The sequence below is a fragment of the Vulpes vulpes genome, chromosome X (genome assembly GCF_048418805.1).
Source record: "Vulpes vulpes isolate BD-2025 chromosome X, VulVul3, whole genome shotgun sequence".
Taxonomy (NCBI): Eukaryota; Metazoa; Chordata; class Mammalia; order Carnivora; family Canidae; genus Vulpes; species Vulpes vulpes.
Genome location: NC_132796.1, coordinates 37,737,197 through 37,761,353, shown reverse-complemented (window position 1 = coordinate 37,761,353; position 24,157 = coordinate 37,737,197). Strand labels below are relative to the sequence as shown.

The 24,157-nt window shown below is 40.2% G+C and overlaps 1 protein-coding gene across 1 annotated transcript in view; it reads left to right on the top strand.

Annotated features, from left to right (window-relative positions):
* Positions 1-24,157, top strand: part of MAOB (monoamine oxidase B) — a 117,393-nt gene that overhangs the window by 79,512 nt on the left and 13,724 nt on the right. Inside the window, exons 4-10 of the mRNA XM_072743413.1 lie at positions 2,166-2,270; positions 2,993-3,084; positions 9,244-9,385; positions 14,915-15,064; positions 16,163-16,322; positions 22,625-22,721; positions 23,658-23,711. Coding sequence (XP_072599514.1) covers positions 2,166-2,270; positions 2,993-3,084; positions 9,244-9,385; positions 14,915-15,064; positions 16,163-16,322; positions 22,625-22,721; positions 23,658-23,711 — 800 coding nt within the window. The remainder of the gene's footprint in view (positions 1-2,165; positions 2,271-2,992; positions 3,085-9,243; positions 9,386-14,914; positions 15,065-16,162; positions 16,323-22,624; positions 22,722-23,657; positions 23,712-24,157) is intronic.

Here is a 24,157-nt window from a genome sequence, read left to right as displayed (position 1 = left end):
TCTCTCAAATAAATAAATAAAATCTTTTAAAAATAAAGTTACTGGGTTTTTTTTTTGCATGACTATAAAAAAACAGGGGCAGGAATTGGCAGGGTAGAGGCAAGGGAGAACTTTCTGGAGTGATGGGAGTGTTTCATATCTTGATCCTGGTAGTAGCTACATGGGTGCATATATGTGTCAAAACTTCCAAAATTGTGCATTAAAATGGTTACATTGTTTTTTTTTAAAAGATTTTATTTATTTATTCATGAGAGACACAGAGAGAGAGAGAGAGGCAGAGACACAGGCAGAGGGAGAAGCAGGCTCCATGCAGGGAGCCCAATGTCTCCAGGATCCCGGGTCTCCAGGATCACACCCTGGGCTGAAGGCAGCGCTAAACCGCTGAGCCACCTGGGCTGCCCTAAAATGGTTACATTGTATGTAAATTATACCTTAATAAAGTTGATTAAAAAGAATGATGGTTATTTGTCAATTTGCCTAGGCCACAATACCCAGAAAAATTGATCGAACACTATCCTAGATGTTTCTGTGAAGGTACTCTTTAGATGCGATTAACACTGGAATCAGTAGACTGAGTAGAGTAGATGACCTTCTGTAACGTGGGTGAGCCGCATCCAATCAGTTGAAGGCCTTGACTAGGAAGAGGGAATTCTGCCCACAGATGGCCTTTGGACTCGAACTGCAGTTTTCTTCTCTGGGTCCTCAGCCTGCTGGCCTACCCTGCAGCTTTTGGACTTGCTCAACCTCCACAGTTGTATGAGCCAATTTTGTAAAATGAATCCCCTTCACACTCTGTCCCCCCCCACACACAGACACACATGCATACAGTTGTGCACACGCACATCCTGTTGGTTCTGTTTTCCTGGAGAACCCTACCCAGTACAAGAAGAAAAGTAAGCCTGCGTCTTAAAACTTCCCTGAGGACCTTACGGCTTTGTTGGCAAGCAAAGACCAACATGGCCACAGAATGAATACATGGATGAACGTGAAATCTCTTCTCATTTCACAACACATTTGTCAGCCTACAAGATCAATATGAGTTGAATCTTTGCTGAATGAGTCAGTTATGGGGACATTTTGGTTGACCATGGACTTGAGTTATTCCAAGCTGGGTGAAAGATGATGTCGGATTGCACAGCCTGACTTCTGAATCGGTTTTCAGGTTGACCCAAAGTGGGTTTTGTGCATGTCTTTAACTGGCATTGAGTTAAACCCCCAGAGACGATTCACAGGTGGTCTTATTATTAGTCTTTGGAGAAATGTGTGCCCTTTATCTCTGTGATGAGGTCACTCTACCCTGCTCGAAGAACCAGGGAGTGCAAATATGTCCCCAGAAGAGGCTTTAAACTGTCTCTTCTTTCTGCTTCTTTCTGCTTTAAGCTTGCGCTTCCTCTGGGAATTCCCGTGTTGATGTAGCACCTCTGATTCCTTGGGAAAGCTTGCTGGGCTCTGTTTGGTGGCTCTTCCTACGGATGCTTGCATTTCTAGGATTGGTTATTCATCCTCTTCTAACTCGTATAACATTTAGAGTTGTATTTTTCTGATGCTCCTGATACATAGGGTCCCCTCACTCTGAGGCATTTGCAAGTATCACTGGAAAATGGGATTGCTTTAGGTAACCTAACTTCTGCACTGGCATTTCAGTCTTACATGGTAAGGGTTCTGATTGCCGAGAGAAACTCTTTTATTGTCTGTGGGGGATTTTTTAGCACCAAATTTATTTAGGTAACAGAGAGTTGAGCTGGAAATCTCTATGCTAAAAAGTTAAGTAGGGTTCTCTGAGGACACAAGTGTGTGTGATACACCCTTAAGTGTATATCATATATTAGGTGTATATCTGCTTTTGCTTGCAGACATTTAACTATTTTTACATGGTAGTAAATGCTTCCTATTAAAAATAGCTTGATTGGGGGCACCTGTGTGGCTCAGTTAGTCTAACTCTTAGTTTTGTCTCAGGTCATGGTCTCGGGGTTATGGGATCGAGCCCCAGTTGGGCTTCATGCTCAGCAGGAAGTCTGAGATTCTCTCTCTCATCTCCCTCTGTCCTTCCCTCCCCACCCCACTCGCATTCTTTCTCTCTCTCTAAAATAATAAAATCTAAATAAATAAATAAATAAATAAATAAATAAATGACTAAATAAATAAAAATACCTTGTATCTCACAGGGCAAATCGTACCCCTTCAGGGGCCCCTTCCCACCTGTATGGAACCCAATTGCATACCTAGATCATAACAACCTCTGGAGGACGATGGACGACATGGGGCGAGAGGTAAAGCTTACTAAAGCTTCTTTGACTGAATCTGTATTTTTCATAATAAGTCTAGTCCTTCAAAGAAAGCAGGGACAGTGTATGAGCAATGCCTCACGTGTTGTTTAGCACACAAAATCTCTCAGTAAAGGTTTAGGGAGTGAGCAAATGAACTGGCTTTTAACCGCTAAAAGAATGAGATGCCCACCAGACTGCTGGTTGTATACCACCAGTGAGAGGGGAGATCACTCAGGCTTCCTAGGATGATGTTTCTAATTCAGACAGTCCTTAGAACAGAGCAGAATAAGACTCCTGAGGTCTTTGCATCACCACCATGCACAGCCCCGCAGCGCCTAAGTAAGGACACACAGAGCTTGACCTGAAACTCCAGTTTAGGCATGATTTGGTGCAGCCATCTGACCCTTGTCAAAGAGCTGAACTTATGAATGTTCTCTCCACATGAGTGACTTAGCCATCAATATCTGGAAACAGCCCAACTTCAACATAGCCTCCATTTATTGTGCAGGAAGTGTTACCATTAATTAAGTATGGATCCAGAGGCGTAGATCTATAACAGGAAAGCTACACAGACATTGGTTGTGCCATGAAAGTCATTAATGGGGGAACTTGGGAAGCCTACATTTTCCTTCTTCAAGGGAGAGTTTTTAGTACTCTTGAAACAGTTATTTGAAATGGAAAATTACATTGGTTTTTCCCCCTTCTGAATCCTTTTCTGAGTGTAGATTCCCAGTGATGCCCCATGGAAGGCACCCCTTGCGGAGGAGTGGGACTGCATGACAATGAAGGAGCTTCTGGACAAGATCTGCTGGACAGAGTAAGACTCACCATTAGGCACAGGCATTTACAGTAACCATCTCTCAGGTTTATTTAGCGGTACCATTCAGTGGGTATGGAACCCCTTTGTGTCTAAAACCACACCATTTGGCCAGATGGAATGCTAAAAAAATATTGAAACTGGATCCCAGGGGCACCTGGGTGGCTCAGTTGGTTAAACATCTGCCTTCTACTCAGGTAATGATCCCAGGGTCCTGGGATCAAGCCCCACGTCGGACTCTCCATTCAGCGGGGAGTCTGCTTCTCCCTCTCCCCCTCCCTACCCTACTTGCTCTCTCTCTCTCTCTCACTCTGTCTCTCTCATTCTCTGTCAAATAAGTAAAATCAATTAAAACAAAGAAAGAAACTGGGTTCTGTCCCAAGGATGTCTATACATCTTCAGAATAGTGATGCATCACGAAGGTGATATTACCCTGTAAAGTCCTTAGAACAGACCAGAACGTGCCACCATCTTTATGTAGAACAACTTAAAGATCTCCAGCTTGAAGATCTCATTTATCAAGTTGTTTATATAGGAAAACTTTTGTAGCCCTCATTCGTGGTCAAGTGTAGAGATGGTGCATTAGCTTATGCCTCTCAAACACATTATGGGATGGGGTGCCACCCTTCAAGGGTTTGAAGAGGAACTTCTAGAGAAATTCTCTGGATAATTCACAGTTGTAGAGTAAACCCGTACAACTGGACTAACCACTCCCCTTGATTGAAAAACATGCAACTTTGAGAGTAAGTATTCACGAGTCCAGCATTAAATTCTGGTTGGTACAGCTGGGAACAGGCTACAAATTGTGAGACGATATAGACAGACAACATGAAGAGGCTTCCCTGATCTTGGACAGCAGGAAGAAAGGAAAGGATTGTAAGGGTCCAGGCACATAGTGAACTTCTGGTAAACAGAGTAAGAGAAATGGAAGCCAAGTTCAAGGAGACTGTCCTATCATGCTAAACAGCATTCGTTGAGAATGTGTCTGGGTCTGGGGTTGATGTATTCATTCTTCAGGCATTAGGGAGGGAAGGTGGACACTGAGAACTAAAAATAAGAACAAATTTTTAGGAATCTCTCAATTTAAGACATGGAAACAGTAAGAAAAACAATATTTACAGGGTGCCTGGGTAGTACAGTCAGTTAAGCATCTGACTCTTGGTTTTGGGTCAGGTCATGATCTCAGGATTGTGAGATGATCGAGCCCCAAGTCAGACTCCAGCATGGAATCTACTTGAGATTCTCACCCTCTCCCACTGCCCCTCCTCCTGCTTCTGCATGCTCTCTCTCTAAAATAAATAAATATATCTTTTAAAAAGACATAAAATGTATATACTTCTTGATAATACAAATTCAACTTTTTAGAACTCAGCTTAAAGAAGGAGAGAGAAAAGATGAGAAAGAGAGAAAAGCATCAAGGAAGAATGAAGGAGGGAAAAGGAAAGAAGGATATTCAAAGCATTATTTTTATTCTTTTTAGATTTTATTTATATATTCATGAGAGACACACAGAGAGAGGCTGAGACATAGGCAGGAGAAGCAGGCTCCCTGTGGGGAGCCTGATGCAGGACTCGATCTCAGGACCCCAGGATCATGACCTGAGCCAAAGGCAGATGCTCAACCAATAAGCCACCCAGCTGCCCCTCAAAGCATTATTTTTAAAAGGAAAGTCTAAATGTCCAAAAATAAAAAATAGGATAAGTTAATAATGAGGTGTCCAAACATGGAATAATAGTCCATGATCTTTTAAAATCATGTTGCAGAGGGCACTTGGGTGGCTAAGCCATTTAACCATCTGCCTTTGGCTCAGATCATGATCCCGGGGTCCTGGGATTGAGTCCCGAGTCAGGCTCCCTGATCTGTGGGGAGCCTCGTTCCCTTTCTCCTTCTGCCCTTCCCCCCAGTCATATGCTCTCTCTCTCTCTCTCAAATAAATAAATAAAATATTTTTAAAAATCATGTTGTAGAAAAATAATGGCTCTAAAAACTTATAATATTAAACACATAGAAATGCGGGCTGTCATTGAGTATGTACAGTGTGATATATGATCTCATTTTTAAAAAGGAAACTATATGCGATACAAAAGCAATGGACATCCATCACAATGTTTTTTATCACTTAATATTACAGTGCAAACATTTATCCATGTCATTGAAAATGCATCATTAAATATCATATTTTATGGTTGCAAAATATTTCATGGAAAGTGACTACCATAATGTATTTATCCATCATCATCCTGTTGGACACTTTGGTTACTTCCAGTTTTTCATAATAATTATTATTATTATATAATACTCTATGATAAACATCTTTGTCTTTCTGTGACTTCAACCTTCAAAAGCAACTAATTCTGGAATAGTAAAAATCCTTTTATTTTCATGAAATCAATGTCTATTATTAATTATATCTTTTTAAACACTTAGGCTATTTGCCACTTTTTTTGAGAGTGTTGTTTGCAATGTAACTTATTTTTATTGTAATACAGTTTCATTATTTTAAGTTCTATCCATTATATTTTTAAAAACATAGTAATTATCTGCATTAGTTTTATAACTTCCATTATGAAAAGCTTTTCATAAATTCAGGAAAATCTTTTCTTTTCAGAGAGCTTTGAAACCCCTTGAGGATAGAACTAATTATATTCCTTTGGGATTATAGAGCTCTGACTTTTTCTACCATAGTCCTTGGCCTGGGCCCAACCCTCTTAGGTAATATTCTAGGTTTTTGGCTGACAAAATAAAACATTCTGAGATATTAAGATTGTATGAACACAAGCTAATTTTTAACTTTTTGTAAGCAAAATCTACATGCTATCATTTTCTGGTTTTAAAGGAAGTAATCCCCAAAACATTCAACCTATTGTTACTCAAACTAAAGCACAATCATATATTCAAAGAATAATGGTGATCAGTCTTTCAGTTATTATCATTTAAAAAGTGTTTTTCAAGATAAAATAAAACAAGTAAAAAGTAAAACGTTTCTCAGAAACAAGTTAAATTTACAACAATGTGGTCAAGACTATGTAAATACACTTTTCAAAACCTAGAACTAAAAAAAGTCTCAAAAGGAAACCAGTGATTATCTTTTGGGGAGCAGAAATATGGAAGACTCTCATCCTCTCACCTTTTTATTTTATGAATTTTCCAAATTTTATATATTGTGTATGTATTTTTCATGTAGAAAAAGATAATAACATTTATCTTTTAAAAAGTCAACAGGGCAAAGAACATGAAAATATTATTGCACTAGCTTCCTTGACCTTCCATCCATCAGATGTTTTTCTTATTTCTTTTCTCACTAAAGCTCCCAGAGTAAATCAAATAAAGGATTAGGAAGGGCCTGGCCCTTCAGAGAGAATTGCTTTGAGAGCTCCCTGTATTTCAAGCCAGGATTATTTCTTTCCCACCCAGTTGGCAACAATAACAACTAGAATCACAGCAGTATTTTTGTCTTTAATCTTGGCTGTCTTTGCTGGGCCAATGTTAAATTTTAGTTGTTTATTACTCCCTTGACCTTATGCCCCCTAAATTCCCTTACAAATTAAGGAACAAACGGAATAAGACATTGGGAAACAGCAAAGGGATGTTTTCACTTTGAAGTAATATTTTAAACTCATGTCTGGGAGTTTGCTTTAGATAGATGCCACAAATGGCCTTTGCTAAGAAAGCATGAGTCAGCAATTTCCCTCTCTTCAGGTATGAGGAATCTTATGATTTAAGTCACTTCAACTTATTAATACTAGTTTCAGGTATTATCTGATTTGAAGTTGTACCACTTAGTATGCATACCAATACTGCATACAACGTATTACTAACCTCTCTGAGACGCAGTCTTCAGACTGTGAACTGGGGAGAATTTGCTGTTTTATAGAATTGTTAAGACATATCAGTACAGGAGGTTTAAAACCCATGGAGTATGAAAGAGTTCAGTAATGGAAGGCAGTATTATTTATTCCACCTACGGAATAAATGGGTGGCAAACTCTGTCTCAGATATAAGCAGGTTAATACTATTCAAACTTAATTTCAAAGTCAAAAGTGGGGATTGGTTCTTACTAAAGATGTCCCAGAGTATTTGTTAGTACTAGTGAATTTTAGAAATGTTAGATAGGGGCACCTGGCTGGCTCAGTCGGTAGAGCATGCAGCTCTTGATCTCAGGGTTTTGAGATCAAACTTCACATAGGGTGGGAGAGTAATTAAAAATAATTTTTAAAATATTTTATTTATTTATTCATGAGAGACACAGAGAGACAAGGCAGAGACATAGGCAGAGGGAGAAGCAGGCTCCTCATGGGGAGCCCGATGTGGGACTCGATCCCAGGACTCCGGGATCATGATCTGAGCCAAAGGCAGATGCTCAACCACTGAGACACCCAGCCCTCCCCAAAATGAAATCTTTTTAAAGAAAGTGTTAGATACAACTGAGTTGTTGGAATTGCAAGAGATCGTTCACTCTCTGGTATGCCTCAAAATAGGATATAACCTTTCATTATTGTTGGCCTGCCAACCCTAAGCAAAAGTTCACCTATCTGTGTTCTATTAATTGCTTTCCACCCTTATCCATCCTTTGAGCTTGTCTTCCATTAGACAGTGAAATAACTGAGTAAATAATTGGGAGTAGGATCACCTGGGTGGCTCAGTCAGTTGAGTGTCTGATTTTTTATTTCAGCTCAGGTCATGATCCCAGAGTCATGGGATCAAGCCCCATGTCTGGCTCTGTGCTCAGCACAGTCTGCTTGCTTGTTATATCCTCTCTCTCTGCTTCTCCCTCACTCCCCCTTCCCAATAAATAAAATCTTTTAAAAAAATAACTGAGATTAATTCTGTGTTTGGGACATGATCTAGCATATCCTTTGCATATTATGGATAATTTAAAAATAATGTTTAACTGATAACCATTAATGCAGTCAGTGATCCAGCAAGTAATTATTGAGTGCTTATTATGTGCCAGACACTACTTTATTAACAGGGACACTGCTGAGTATGAAAGTTAAGATTCCTATTATCATTGGTTGATATTATAGTAGGGGAGACAGCAATAGAAAATAGTGAACTGGGTGGCCCGGGTAGCTCAGCGGTTTAGCGCTGCCTTCAGCCCAGGGCATGATCCTGGAGATCCGGGATCAAGTCCCACATCAGGCTCCTTGCATGGAGCCTGCTTCTCCTTCTGCCTGTGTCTCTGTCTCTCTCTCTCCTCTCTGTGTATTCTCATGAATACATAAATAAAATCTTTAAAAAAGAGAGAAAAAGGAAAATAGTGAACCAATAATAAAGATAATTTAAGACAGAGAAGAAAAAAGTTCTAAAGACATTATACTGTGGTAAAATGACAGAGAATGCGAGGGTACTGGGGATATTGGAAGCTCATGTTCATTTTCATAAATGTAGAAGAGTTCGTCTTTCTAAGGAGATGTTAGAAGAAGTAGAGAGGGTACAGAATGACATAGAAAAAGTAGGCCTGGTCTAGATCACTTAGGGCTTTGCAGGCAAAGGTGAAAGATCCATCCAAATCCTATTTTGGTTTTGATAGGATGACACTGGAGGGTTTTAAGCAAGAGAATGACATGACTGAATTTATACTATAGAAAGAGCACCACAGTGGGGAGGGGATAAAAAGCTTCTGGCTTTGAGTGTGGTGAATGGATACCAGGTATGATGAGTGGAGGCAGAGAGACCAGTCTGGAAGAAATAATTGCAATACTTATAACAAAAGATGATGCTACATTTTTGGTAGTGATGGTGAGGTGATTGCTGAAAGACAGTAGGACTTCCTGATGGACTGGGCTGGTGGAGAGAGTGAGGGAAAGAGAGAAATTAGGTTGATTTCTAGAGTGTTGGCCTTAGCAGTCAGGTGATGCCTTTTACTGAGATGGGGATCAGGAAGAGGAGCAGGTGTATGGAGAGAAATCATGGTAACACAGAATATGGAATACGAACTGATTCTGAGTAAGCTGTTTTGGTGAAGGGGAAAATAAATCTCATTCCCAAAAGCTCTGATGTCATGTATTATAATGCCGGATTCTAGTGACAGTTTTCTGCCACTTGCCAAAGTGTGCTAAAGTTAGTCAAGTGAATTTATTGCTTGAATAACTTCCAGAGTATGAAGAAGGTGCCCTCCTGCATTTTCTAATTGTGCTCTTGTTTCTTCCTGGGCAGATCTGCCAAGCAACTTGCTACTCTCTTTGTGAACCTGTGTGTCACTGCAGAGACCCATGAGGTCTCTGCTCTCTGGTTTCTGTGGTATGTGAAGCAGTGTGGAGGCACGACCAGGATCATCTCAACAACCAATGGAGGGCAGGTACTCATCCATCCCCCCCAACACTGTTCCAACAGAAAACCACCATGCCTAAATAAAAGATTGGCATCATCCTTCAATCATGAACAGATGAAGAGGGAGGTAGGCTTGTGGATTTTAGAACTTTATGATGGCAATTCAAAGTGGATTTTGTGAGTGACAGTCTGTTGTTAGGTACCCAGTGTGAGAATCCATCACCAATGTGGTTTTAAGATCACCTCTCTGCTTTGCTATATATTTTTGCAATTTTCCATTTGGATATGCATCTGATTGTTCCTTGGTAAGTTTGTAGGGGACCATCTGATGAACATAGCTTAAGCACTTCTTGGAAAGCTCGAAAAGGAAAGTCAGAAATGCATTTTCAATTTCAAACACACAGCACACAAAATTCCTTCACTCGTGCCTTCATTCATTCTTTCATTCTTTCATACCCTGCTTCCTGAGCCCCCGCATTGTATAAAGCTCTGTGCTAGGGCCAATAGGAAGTGGAGATCTTAAATAACCTGCTTGCTGGTCATTTCCCTTCCTTCCCCTTCCTCGTTCTCTCTCCTGCTCCTCCTCCTCCCCCTCCTTCTTCTCATCCTTCTCTTTTTTTGTTTCCAAGTACACAAGAGTCAGTTTATTGTAACTTTTCAAGAAGAGTTTCTACAAGGATCAAAGTTAGCATGTGATCCATAATTAATTTAAAAGGTAAAAATTTTTTTAAAAAATAAAAAAATAAAAGGTAAAAATTATCAGAAGTCACCTTATTCCCATTCTTGGTTGAAAAAAAAAAAAAGAAAGTGTATAAATTCCACCAGACTTACTGTTAGAAATATTTTTACTCATTAGACCCAGGGCCTATTTTAGAGTTTAAGCATAAAAAGAAAAGCACTACGTTTAGGAAGATGATGCAAATAATTCCTCTAAATAGTAAGAACTTGCAAATCTAAATATACCTTAAATGTTAAAAAGAAAAGAAACCCAGTTTATAAATTTAATTTTTCACCTTAACATGGAGAAAGGAAAAAAAAACATAATTTTATCTTATTTCTTTCCAGTTTTTTTTTAAGATTTTATTTATTTATTCATTAGAGGCACACACACAGAGAGAGGCAGAAACACAGGCAGAAGGAGAAGCAGGCTCCACGCAGGGAACCCAATGCGGAACTTGATCTCGAGTCTCCAGGATCATGCCCTGGCCTGAAGGCGGTGCTAAACCGCCGAGCCACCCGAGCTGCCCCCCAGTTTTTAAATGTCCTTCATTTTCTTGGAGTTGGTAGGAACAAAAGTTTCATACACTTTCGTTTTCATTCCATATGTAGAAATTATCTAAGTGGTATTTTTCTATATTTTTTATTAGAGTTCGATTTGTCCACATATATATAGTGTAACACCCAGTACTCATCCCGTCAAGTGCCCCCCTCAGTGCCCATCACCCAGTCCCCCCATACCCCCCGCCCTCCTCCCTTTCCACCACCCCTTGTTCATTTCCCAGAGTTAGGATTCTCTCATGTTCTGTCTCCCTCTCTGATATTTCCCACTCATTTTCTCTCCTTTCCCCTTTATTCCCTTTCACTATTTTTTATATTCCCCGAATGAATGAGACCATATAATGTTTGTCCTTCTCTGATTGACTTACTTCACTCAGCATAATACCCTCTAGTTCCATCCACGTTGAAGCAAATGGTGGGTATTCGTCATTTCTAATGGCTGAGGAATATTCCATTGAATACCTAGACTACATCTTCTTTATCCATTCATCTTTCGATGGACACTGAGGCTCCTTCCACAGTTTGGCTATTGTGGACATTGCTGCTATAAACATTGGGGTGCAGGTGTCCCGGTGTTTCATTGCATCTGTATCTTTGGGGTAAATCTCCAACAGTGCAATTGCTGGGTCGTAGGGTAGCTCTATTTTTAACACTTTGAGGAAACTCCACACACTTGTCCAGAGTGGTTGTACCAGTTCACATTCCCACCAACAGTGTAAGAGGGTTCCCCTTTCTCCACATCCTCTCCAACATTTGTTATTTCCTGCCTTGTTAATTTTCCCCATTCTCACTGGTGTGAGGTGGTATCTCATTGTGGTTTTGATTTGTATTTCCCTGATGGCCAGTGATGTGGAGCATTTTCTCATGTCCTTCTTGGCCATGTCTGTGTCTTCCTCTGTGAGATTTCTGTTCATGTCCTTTGCCCATTTCATGATTGGATGGTTTATTTCTTTGCTGTTGAGTTTAATAAGTTCTGTATAGATCTTGGATACTAGCCCTTTATCTGATAGGTCATTTGCAAATATCTTCTCCCATTCTGTAGGTTGTCTTTTAGTTTTGTTGACTGTTTCTTTTGCTGTGCAGAAGCGTTTTATCTTGATGAAGTCCCAATAATTCATTTTTGCTCTTGTTTCCCTTGCCTTCATGGATGTATCTTGCAAGAAGTTGCTGTGGTCAAGTTCAAAAAGTTGTTGCATGTGTTCTCCTCTAGGATTTTGATGGATTCTTGTCTCATATTTAGATCTTTCATCCATTTTGAGTTTATCTTTGTGTCTGGTGTAAGAAAATGGTCTAGTTTCATTCTTCTGCACGTGGTTGTCCAATTTTCCCAGCACCATTTATTGAAGAGACTGTCCTTTTTCCAGTGGATAGTCTTCCCTGCTTTATTGAATATTAGTTGACCATAGAGTTGAGGGCCCATTTCTGGGTTCTCTATTCTGTTCCATTGATCTATGTGTCTGTTTTGGTGCCAGCACCACACTGTCTTGATGATCACAGCTTTGTAGTACAACTTGAAATCTGGCATTGTGATGCCCCCGGCTCTGGTTGTCTTTTTTAATATTCCCCTGGCTATTCGGGGTCTTTTCTGATTCCACACACATCTTAAGAATATTTGTTCCAACTCTGTGAAGAAAGTCCATGGTATTTTGATAGGGATTGTATAAAATGTGTAAATTGCGCTGGGTAGCATTGACATTTTCACAAAATTAATTCTTCCAATCCATGAGCATGGAATATTTTTCCATCTCTTTGTGTCTTCCTCAATTTCTTTCAGGAGTGTTCTATAGTATTTAGGGTATAGATCCTTTACCTCTTTGGTTACATTTATTCCTAGGTACCTCATGCTTTTCGATGCAATTGTAAATGGGATTGAATCCTTAATTTCTCTTTCCTCAGTCTCATTGTTAGTGTATAGAAATGCCACTGATTTCTGGGCATTGATGTTGTATCCTGCCACATTGCCGAATTGCTGTATGAGTTCTAGCAATCTTGGGGTGGAGTCTTTTGGGTTTTCTACGTACAGTATCATGTCATCTGTGAAGAGGGAGAGTTTGACTTCTTCTTTGCCCATTTGAATGCCTTTTATTTCTTTGTGTTGCCTGATTGCTGAGGCTAGGACTTCTAGTTCTATGTTGAATAGCAGTGGTGAGAGTGGACATCCCTGTCATGTTCCTGATCTTAGGGGAAAGGCTCCCAGTGCTTCCCCATTGAGAATGATATTTGCTGTGGGCTTTTCATAGATGGCTTTTAAGATGTTGAGGAATGTTTCCTCTATCCCTACACTCTGAAGAGTTTTGATCAGGAATGGATGCTGTATTTTGTCAAATGCTTTCTCTGCATCTATTGAGAAGATCATATGGTTCTTGTTTTTTCTCTTGTTGAAATAATCTATCATGTGGATTGTTGTATGAGTGTTGAACCAGCCTTGTGTCCCGGGGATAAATCCCACTTGGTCATGATGAATAATCTTCTTAATGTATTATTGGATCCTATTGGCTAGTATCTTGTTGAGAATTTTTGCATCTGTGTTCATCAGGGATATTGGTCTATAATTCTCCTTTTTGGTGGGGTCTTTGTCTGGTTTCAGAATTAAGGTGATGCTGGCCTCATAAATGGATTTGAAAGTGTTCCATCCCTTTCTATCCTTTGGAACGGCTTTAGTAGAATAGGTATGGTTTCTTCTTTAAATGTTTGATAGAATTCCCCTGGGAAGCCATCTGGCCCTGAACTTTTGTGTCTCGGTAGGTTTTTGATGACTGCTTCAATTTCCTCCCTGGTTATTGGCCTGTTCAGGTTTTCTATTTCTTCCTGTTCCAGTTTTGGTAATTTGTGGCTTTCCAGAAGTGCGTCCATTTCTTCTAGGTTGCCTAATTTATTGGCGTATAGCTGCTCATAATATGTTTTCAAAATCATTTGTACCTTGGTATTGGTGGTGATCTCTCCTTTTTCATTCATGATTTTATTAATTTGAGTCTTTTCTCTTTTGTTTTTAGTAAGGCTGGCTAATGGTTTATCTATTTTGTTTATTCTTTCAAAGAACCAACTCCTGGTTTTGTTGATTTGTTCTACAGTTCTTCTGGCCTCTATTTCATTGAGTTCTACTTGAATCTTTATTCTCTCTCTTCTTCTGCTTGGTGTAGGTTTTATTTGCTGTTCTTTCTCCAGTTCCTTTAGGTGCGAGGTTAGCTTATGTAGTTGAGTTTTTTCCAATTTTTTGAGGGATACTTGTATTGCGATGTATTTCCCTCTTAGGACTGCTTTTGCAGTATCCCAAGGATTTTGAATAGTTGTATCTTCATTTTCATTAATTTCCATGAATCTTTTTAGTTCTTCTCTAGTTTTCTGGTTGACTCATTCATCTTTTAGCAGGATGCTCTTTAACCTCCACGTGTTTGAATTTCTTCCAAATTTCTTCTTGTGATTGAGTTCTAGTTTCAACATATTGTGGTCTGAAAATATGCAGGGCACAATCCCAATCTTTAGGTATTGGTTGAGACCTGATTTGTGACCCAGTATGTGGTCTATTCTGGAGAAAGTTCCATGTGCACTGAGAAGAATGTATTCAGTTGCGTTCAGATGCAAAGTTCTGTGTATATACCTGTGAAATCCATCTGATCCAGTGTATCCATCCTTCTCCTCTTCATCTCTCTCTCCTTTCTCCCTAGATCTATTGGAAATAAACTTCTACAAAATTTTTTTTTTAACTTTTACAAAATTATCTGAACTGAATATTTAGAAGAAGGCAGCTCAACTGTGTGCATAGCTATGCAGAACCTTTGGAAGCAACTGGCACCTGACCCAGGATGAGTTGGGCAGCCTACAATGGAGAGTAGGGTGGCCTAGGGTAGCCAGGGAGGTTCTCAGCCTGAGTAACAGGAAAGGCAAAACTTGGCTTAGGTGCACTCAGGCAAGCAGTGGCCCAGCTATGGGTAGAATTTCACCAGACCAAGCGACCCAACAGAAGGATGTAGATGGAACACAAAGCAGGAGTAGTAGCCAGGTAGGTGGGACATGGGGGCCAGGCTGAGGATGGCCAGCTGAGGGTGGAGCCTGGGAATCCACAAGAGAATGGGCCAATGGTCACCTTGTTAGAAAGGCTGTGATCTTTCAAAAGCCAGCAATCACAAGTTGGAAAACAATGGTCAAATACACTATTCCCAACAGCAAAAATGCAATTTCTACATTTCACATAGAGATACGTGAGAAAAACTAGCCACTTAATAAATGAAACTCATTCCTGTATATCCTACCTACCTCTTGAGTCTTCTTTTCTTTCCAGGAGAGAAAATTTGTGGGCGGATCTGGTCAAGTGAGTGAACGGATAATGGACCTCCTTGGAGACCAAGTGAAGCTGGAGAGGCCTGTGACCCACATTGACCAGACAGGAGAAAATGTCCTTGTGGAGACCCTAAACCGTGAGGTGTATGAGGTAACCAAGAGCCTTAAACTAGGGCATGTGGCCAGAATCCCATAGAAAAACAAAGCTGAAATAAAGCCAAGAATAATCCAGACTTCATAGACAATCCCTTTGCCAAAAGTAAAAAAGATACCTCTGTCTGAAAGAAGGGAAAACAGAACCAAAATATTTGGAGAGAGGACAGATTTACAAAAACCATATATTATCACCGCTCTATATAGGACTCCCTTGTAATTTGATACAAAAGAAAATATTTATTTATGCTTCCTATGTGTCTGGCAGTATTCTAGGAGTTGGGAACACAGCAGGGGACCAAACAGATAAAATTCTTTGCCCTCATGTGGCTTACATTCTAGTGAAGGAGAAAGGCCATAGTCAAATATGTAGTTAAGATATAAAGTATACCAGATAGTGGTAAGCACTATGGAAAAAAACCAATCAGGGAAGGAAGAGAAGGTGTGCCAAAAGGTGGGGTGTGGGGACTGGTCATGCAATTTTAAATAAGGTCGTCAGGGAAGGCCTCGCTCAGAAGGCAATACTTTAGCACAGAACCAAAAAAGATGAGGGATTGAGCCATGCAGTTCTTTGAGGGAAGAGCATTCCAAGTAGAACAGCCAATGCAAAGGTCCTGAGGTAGAAGCAAGACTGGCATGATGAAGAAACAGCAAGGTGGTCATGTGGCAGAAGTAAAGGAGTGAGGGGAAGAGTAACAGAAGATGAGATCAGAGCTGTAACAGGGATCCATTTCATGTATGGCCTTGGAGGTGAGTGTAAGGAACCTAGCCTTGACTCCAAGCGTGATGGAAAGTCATGGGAGGATTTGAACTAGGGAACAAGAGCTGATTTTGGTTTCAACATGATTTTCCCGGTTCTTCCATTTAAAAGACACTCGAGGGGCACCTGGCTAGCTCAGTCATTGAAGCATGCAACTCTTAATGTCGGGGCTGTGGGTTTGAGCCCCACGTTGGCTGTAGAGATTACTTACAAATAAAATCTTTGACAAAAAAAGAAAAGATATTTGAAGGGGTCCAAGGGTAAAATGAAGGAGAAGCATTAGGAAAAAAAAAAAAAAAACAGGAACAATGTTTAAGCACATTGTTTTTCTTCCAGGCTAAGTATGTGATTAGTGCCATTCCTCCTACTCTGGGCATGAAGATTCATTTCAACCCCCCTCTGCCAATGATGAGAAACCAGCTGATCACTCGTGTGCCTTTGGGCTCAGTCATAAAGTGCATAGTTTATTATAAAGAGCCCTTCTGGAGGAAAAAGGGTGAGTATTATCAGAAGCTCCGAGAAACGAGGTGCAAAGACCTGTATTTGCATATAACTGGTTTAATTAGAAAGCTGGGCAGAAAACATTAGTCTGGGTTCTGAGTAAGGTTCTTTTTTTTTAGGATTTTATTTATTTACTTATTTGAGACAGAGAAAAAGAAAGAGAGAGCACAAGCAGGGGTGGAGGCAAGGGATCATGACAAGATCACTTGTTCAACCAACCGAGTCACCCAGGTGCCCCAAGGTTCTGAGTGTAGTTCTATCAAATAAAATACACTGGCACAAACTCATGGAAATCAGCTTCCCTTGGACTATGACCGACTCTACATAATTTAACATCAAGTTTTGTTTTTATCCCTGCCACAAAATCTTGTGAAAACAGTTATGGTCACTTTCTAATACAGTTTTTTAAAGTGTGAGTTTATAGAGCCATTAGTGAATGCAGGGATTCTGAAAACTTCCAGGCAATCTCTCATTCGTGTTGAGATTCTACTATATTATAGAGTTAAGGTGATTCATTCATTCATATATATTCAATAGGCGTGCTGCTGTACCCGGTGGAACATTATAGGGACGCCAGCAAAAGTGCTAGAATGGAAATGTTATAGAGAGTCTCTGTCCAGTACGGCAGCCACTAGCCACATGTGGGTATTGAACACTTGAATTGTGGCTAGTGAGACTGAGGAACCACATTTTTTCAACTTTATTTCATTTTAATTGCTTTCATTTCAGAGGTAAAAAGCCACATGTGGCAAGGTTGCTACTGCATGGGACAGCACCGTGCTAGAGCATTATCCTATTTACTCCCATCCCATCGACTTCTCTTCTGAGAGGAGGTCACATAAGAACAGTCGGTATCTGGGACTGAGGGCTGAGGGAAGGGTGGATTGAAATGAGGATCAAGACCGCAGAAAGAAGGTCATGCTGGAGGCCAAGGGGAAGAGTTCGGTTTCCCTCAAGGCGATTCGTCTCATATCTGCCCCTTTTCAGCCGCAATGCAAGCTCGTAATCCTCTACCTTTGCAGGAAGTCCGATTTCAGACTACTGCTGGATCGGTACATCAGTTGAGCAAGTGATCTACCCTTTGGGGAGAACAGCACAGTGACAAATTGTGAAGAGCTTGCTCGTACCGAGCTGCTTCCTCTCACGACCCCTCTCAGGCCCCCACGTTAGATAGCTGGCTGGTGGCAAATAGATAGGGTTTAGGGCCATGGAATAGAGATTAGGTTTTTTCCCTTTAATGGCTCAGAATGTCTTTATTTGTATAAAGAATCTGTTACTTTCCATTAATATCTACAGACCTTTATCTTAAGCCTGCTACGTGCTAGGAAAGTTTAGCGTTAGGTACTAGTATCAAAAGAATACCCAAGTTGTCCATCCTCAAGAAGAGGCTGGGTCTGACTCAGTCCTTGTTGGTAATGAGCCTTGAGGAACAGTTTTAAACAATGATTGTAGAGGGTCCCCTGGCTGGCTCAGTCAGCTAAGCATCTGCTTTCAGCTCAGGTCATGATCCCGGGATCCTGGGATTGAGCCGCGCTTCAGGCTTCCCACTCAGTAGAGAGTCTGCTTCTTCTTCTCCAGACTCTGTGTTCTCTTGCTTTCTCTCAAATAAGATTTAAAAAAATGATCGTAGACACTAAAAGCTCTCCAAAGCATTTTCAAATTTCAAAAATTTTTTCAACCCCTGAGCCACCCAGGCGTCCCTTGACTTACTATATTAATGTATTCCTTCAACTGACCAACACTGAGCACCCACTGTATGAACAAGGGCTGTGGTTGGCATTGGGAATTCAAAATCATGTTTCCATAACCTAGAAACTCCAGGAAGACAATCTTGTAAACTGATAATTGCATGACAATGCATTGAGTTCAGTGTTGACCTTACTTAGGCTAATGTAGAAACACAGGGGAGGGTGGGAAAACTTGCATCCAATATTATTTCTGTTACATTGATGAATGGTTCAATAACAATTTTTGAGGGATCCTATAAGGGAAATGAAATGAAAATGCCATAATTAATGAGTAACACAAAAGCTCAAGGAATATGAGCTAGCGAGATAAAAGGGGCTGAATTTCATAGCCCCAACAGCCTAGTATAGTGAAGGACATTCAGCCACCAACCATTCAAGAGTTTTGTTGGTTTCTTTCTTTGCTTCGTTTTGTTTTATCAGTGCAGTATGGTCTGGGTTATTAAAGAGAACATAATTTTTTGCATTTTGATACAAGCAGCCCTAGTTAGTGTTTGGTTGCTTGTAGATTGGTTATCCTAGGAAATGCTTCCCAACCTCTTGTTGTATAAAATCTTGGTGAAATTTGCTGGCCTCCCAGCAAAATCATCCCAAATCCAGTCATCTTCATCACCTCCCCACACATCACCTCCCCACACACCTGCGGGGACCATCACAGCAAACTTGGCCCTTCCTCCCACCTCCACTTACCTGGAGAGAGCAGGTCATTACTAGTACCTGAAGCCTTCAATCTCCCTTGCGATTGCTCATCTACACCATTTACACTTTCCCTTAAATCTACTTCATATCAATTTCTGTTGAGAATGACAGAAGCAATACCAGCTTTTAAAAAACTTCCAGAAGTCAAGGTGTTCCCTATAAAACTTACAAAAAAATAAAAGTGAAAAATGTCCCTCTCTATGGTGTGTGTCCTGGCATGTCCTCCCTTTAGGGAACAACTAGTAAAAACTTAAGTCGTTTATCTTTAGAAATTTATCATATATGGGGCTCCCAGGTGGCTAAGTCCCTTACACGTCTTATTCTTGGTTTTGGTTCAGGTCCCAATCTCAGGGTCATGGAATCAAGCCCCATGTTGGGCTCCAAGCTCAGACAGAGTCTGCTTGGGGGATCCTCTCTCCCTCTCCTTTAGCCCCTCCCCCTGCTCATGGGCTCTTTCTCAAATAAAGAAATCTTAAAAAAAAAAAGAAATTTATCATTTGCATAGGTAATACTTTAAATGTGTATACATATATATTAAAATATATATACACTTTAAATATATATAAAAGAATGTGGAGATCCTTGGGTGGCTCACAGGTTTAGTGCCTGCCTTCAGCCCAGGGTGTGATCCTGGAGTCCCGGGATCGAGTCCCACATCGGGCTCCCTACATGGAGCCTGCTTCTCCCTCTGCCTGTGTCTCTGCCTCTCTCTCTCTCTCTCTCTCTCTCTCTCTCGTCTCTCATGAATAAATAAAATCTTAAAAAAAAGAATGTGTGTAACAGTCATATGCAAATATAATTTTAAGTAAATATGTTACATATTTTTCAAAAAGCATTTAAGAAAAAAAACAAGATACATGCCATCCTGAAATTTGTTTTTTTGGTTAACAATGCACCATAGACATGTCTCTCCATGTCAGCGCATTTAAATCTACCTCATTTCACCAACTGAATAAACAGTATTTCATTGTATGGCTCCATCAAATAGGACTGCTGTTGATACCCATTTCGATTGTTTCCAAGTTTTTGCTATTACACACTATGCTGCAGTAAACTACATTCTTCATATAGCTCTGCAGATCTGTATAGGAGGATTTCCTTTTGATACATTTGTAAAAGTGGAATTCTGAAGTCAACTGACATGGGTAGACATTTGAAATTTTTGTTAGAGTTCCTGTCCTCCTACGTCCTTGCCAACTAATAATATTTTACTAATAATATTTTAAACTTTTTGCCAATCAGCACAAGAACATATCTCATTTATCTAGAATTTGTAAATTTTAATCACTAAGAAGGCTTGAGACTATATTAAATTGTCTTGTAAATTAGATACTTATCCTTTGCTTGTTAATGTTTTTCTATATATGTTGCAAATATTTCACCAGTATTTTCTGCATGAGTTGCACAATACAATATCTTTAAAATTTGTTTATGATGGTTTCAGCCTACTGAATTTACTATATATACATGGGACTTTTCTGGATTAGCAATTCCATTCCATTGTTCTTTGACATAGGGATCCAGATATCTTTTGTAACACTATACATTAAAAATAATGTAAACATTAATTACCAATGTGTATGTTTATTCCTAAATTATGTACATGAATCTCTGAAAAATGCATTGTTCTAATTATAAAATATACACCAGCACTAAGGAGGGCACTTGATGGGATGAGCACTGGGTGTTATACTATATGTTGACAAATTGAATTTAAATTTTTAAAATTGTAAAAAAAAAAAAAGAAATATACAAAAGTAGACTTTTTGAAAAGGTAGATTAAAAAATAAGAATTTCTGGGGTGCCTGGGTGGCTCAGTCAGTTAAGCATCTGCTTTTGGTCAGTTCATGATCTCAGAGTCCAGGGATCAAGCCCTACTTTGGGCTCCCTGCTCAGCAGGGAGTCTGCTTCTTCCTCTCCCTCTGTGCTCTCTTTCTCTCTCAAATAAAAAGTCTTTAAAAAGAATAAAAATAGAAAATAAGAATTTTTAACATCTTCCTCTACTATCTAGATGTGCAATCTACGTGTGCACACCCCAAGTTGGAGAGCACACATTTATTTATATTACCTAGTTCAGTGACTGTGCTGCAGTGTTTTAATCACTGTGGCTTTATAGTATGTTTGATATCTGATAGGACAATCTTCATTATTTTTCCTTTAATTTCATCCTTGGTAAACTTCAGTTATTCTTCCAGATGCGCATAATCATTTTTTTAGCATAATCATTTTTTTTAAACCTTCACCCTCCACACCCCCCACACTCAAAAAGCTTCTATTAAATTATTTCATCCTAAATGTTCCTCTTTATCACTTCCCATAACTGCAATACTTTCTCTTTTCTCTCTGGGAATGTTACTTACCACTTTCAGGGAAATTTCTCCTACTCCGTGAATCATTGTCTTGTTTTCCCCTAGAGTTCCTTCTTTGTTGTTAGTTTATTTCTGCTTTTGAGGCTGCTTCTCTCATTAAAGGACTTCCTTAAATGTCCATATGTCCTTGACTGTCCCTTCCTTTTTAGGAGCGAGGCCTGACCAAGCTGACCGGAAGTCCAATGTGCATGGGCAGGGCTTCTGAGCAATCTACCTACAAGAGATAGAAATGTCACCCAAGGCCACATAATTTGTCCTGGCATGAACATGACTTTCCTCTCTGCCCCTTTTTTCTTCACTTCTGCCCAGTGTGCCTGTATGGCTCAGAGGCCAGCTTTGCTCTGGGAAGGAAGTATCTAAGGAGCCCCTCCATCCATTTGGGGCAGCCTGGTGTCCTACGCTACCTCTCTGTCCAGTCTAGCTGACCCCGCCATCATCTGTGTGCACTCTCTCTCTTCATCTCTTCTTTCTTTTCTTCTTATAACAGATGATTTATTCCTTGGCTATTTCTCTTGTATCCTTAAGTCTTCTTGATTTTTTGGATGGACTTAAGACAATTCTTCTTCCCATACTTCAATTTTTCTCAACATCTTTCCTGTCCCTGCACACTTGAGGGGCATGCAAGCACCCCTCAATGCAGTGGCTGACCAGGACATGGATTCTCACGTGTGTGCAGTGGAGGGGATATGGAAGGAGAGAGAGAAAGAAAGAGGCAAGTGCAGGTAAAACAAACAAACCTTCAGGTGTAGTCTGCTCACACACAGGTTGAAGGTGGTGCATATCCTCAAAGTTCTCTGTTCTTTCTTCCTTCTTTTTGGATTCCTCTCACTGGATTTTCTAGACAACATTTGCTTCAGGGTTCTCCACCATAATTTTGCTCAAATAACCTCAAATTTGCAAGGAAATACTGGAGGGAATGAGAGAAGCACTTTTGACCAGAATGAGCTGATGTTGTTGCCCGAGTTGTTTTGGAAATCATTTAACAGATGAGGGTTTGGGACTCTGTGGAGGTTAGTTATCATGTGCTCTCTGCTCTGTCTCCAGAAAACCAGGAACTAGTTGGCCTAGTCTAAGTGGTTCCTCATAAAATGTGAACATTCAGTCCCATCTGTTTCACGATAACAGACTAATATATTTTTTTTACACATCTTTGGTTTTATCTGATTTCTTATGAAAGAGGAAGTGGGAAGAGACATGAGTCTTACTGACAGGGAAAACAAGATTGTATTGAATTGTGGCCTGGATTACTTCATAAATCACATTGCTTTATTCTGTGCAGAGAGGCGTCTAGTTTGGTCCTTCACAAAATGTTGGCTACTCACCCTTCCTTTTGACATCGGTTTGGTTTGCCTTCATTATTTAGAGTATAACATCTTATATTTGGCCTCTGGGCTTCTTAAATTGAAAATGTGTGCTTCACAGTAACTATTATGGGTAGTTTGATAGGGTGATGAATATCTTTCTCCATTTGGCTGTTTTCCAAGATTACTGTGGAACCATGATTATCGAAGGAGAGGAAGCTCCAATTGCTTACACGTTGGATGATACCAAACCTGATGGCAACTATGCCGCCATAATGGGGTAAGGCACGCTTCTGGGGAGTTGGTTGCTATTCGGTGTTGACAAAAATCTTCCCATGCTATTAATAGATGTGCCCCAAATCTGGCAGTAGAAAAGTTATTAATGCCTTTAAAAAATAATGTATTCCAATGGATAAATATTTAGAGTGGAAGTAGAATACCACTACCATTTTAAAATTTGTTGTATCAATTTTCTGCTTCATATTTGGTGCTAGAGGTAGATATATTTTGGTGAGCTGTCTTTTGTGGAAAAGCGTAACATAAAGATGATTTAGGGTGTTTTACCAAAAGGGCTTCTTGTGGATCCTGTGTGGGCATCAATAGTAATTATGTGGGATGCTGAGATTTTCTGAGTCCTGCCAGAGAGGAGCCAAGGCCAGCCCCATTCTTAGCTTGGCAGGGAAAACCAGCACAGATCGGGGATGTCTTGGGGGTCAGAACCTGGCCCAGACTGGTGGTTACCTGAAACAACCAAAATTGAGATGGGCCCTAAGATATATACAAACTGATTTATGAGAGAGCCACAGGTGGCAAAGAGGAGATAAAAGCCAGGTGTTAAGTTGAAGGCAATCATAGAGCTAGAAATGCAGGCATATTTTAGAAGGCCAGACACTAACAAGACACCATTGTGGAGACAGAACCAAAGGGCTGGGTGACCCCCTGAGGTGAGCATTTGAGACCAAGGACTCATTCTTGTTGGCCATCAGCGATGGGGGGGGGGGGGAGGTGGATCAACCATAGTATGATCTTAGTATCTTCGTATTATCAAGAATGTAGCAGATAAAGAGTAAAACACTGAACGAAATAAACTAGCATTTGATTTGTTTCTTCTGGTTGACTTTTAATTTGTAATCCAGGCACATGTTGTAGCTGTAGACAAGGGGCCAGGCTGAAAGCAGCTGTTAATTTCCCCCTTTTTCTGATTTGTATATTTTAGATTTATCCTTGCCCACAAAGCCAGAAAACTGGCACGTCTTACCAAAGATGAAAGGTATGGAGAAACGTGCCTCTTCTTTCTTCTTTCCTGCTTTTCTGCCTCCTTGCCCGCCTTTTCATTTTACTTTACTTTTTAACTTGAAGACTGCCTAATAACCTGTGTACTGCCAATGCGACGTGTCTGCTATGTTAAATATAAGGGTCTTATATAAAGGCACAGTGCCAATAATTTAAGAACCAAGTGTTCAAATTAATATTTATTGAGCTTATTGTACATAGGATACCATGCAAGGAGCTATATTGAATACAAAAATAGACATGGCCCAGGGGCTGAAAATGTACTTGGGAAAGAGATAACCAGGTAGAAAGATGACTGCATGGCAGGGCAGTCTGCAACTATCCTGCATGAGTGAAGCATAACTATTAACAGGTGATAGGTACAGAGGGACGAGCTTCTCTGGAGGTGGCAATTTCTTCCAGCAGTCAGCATTCACCACTGCC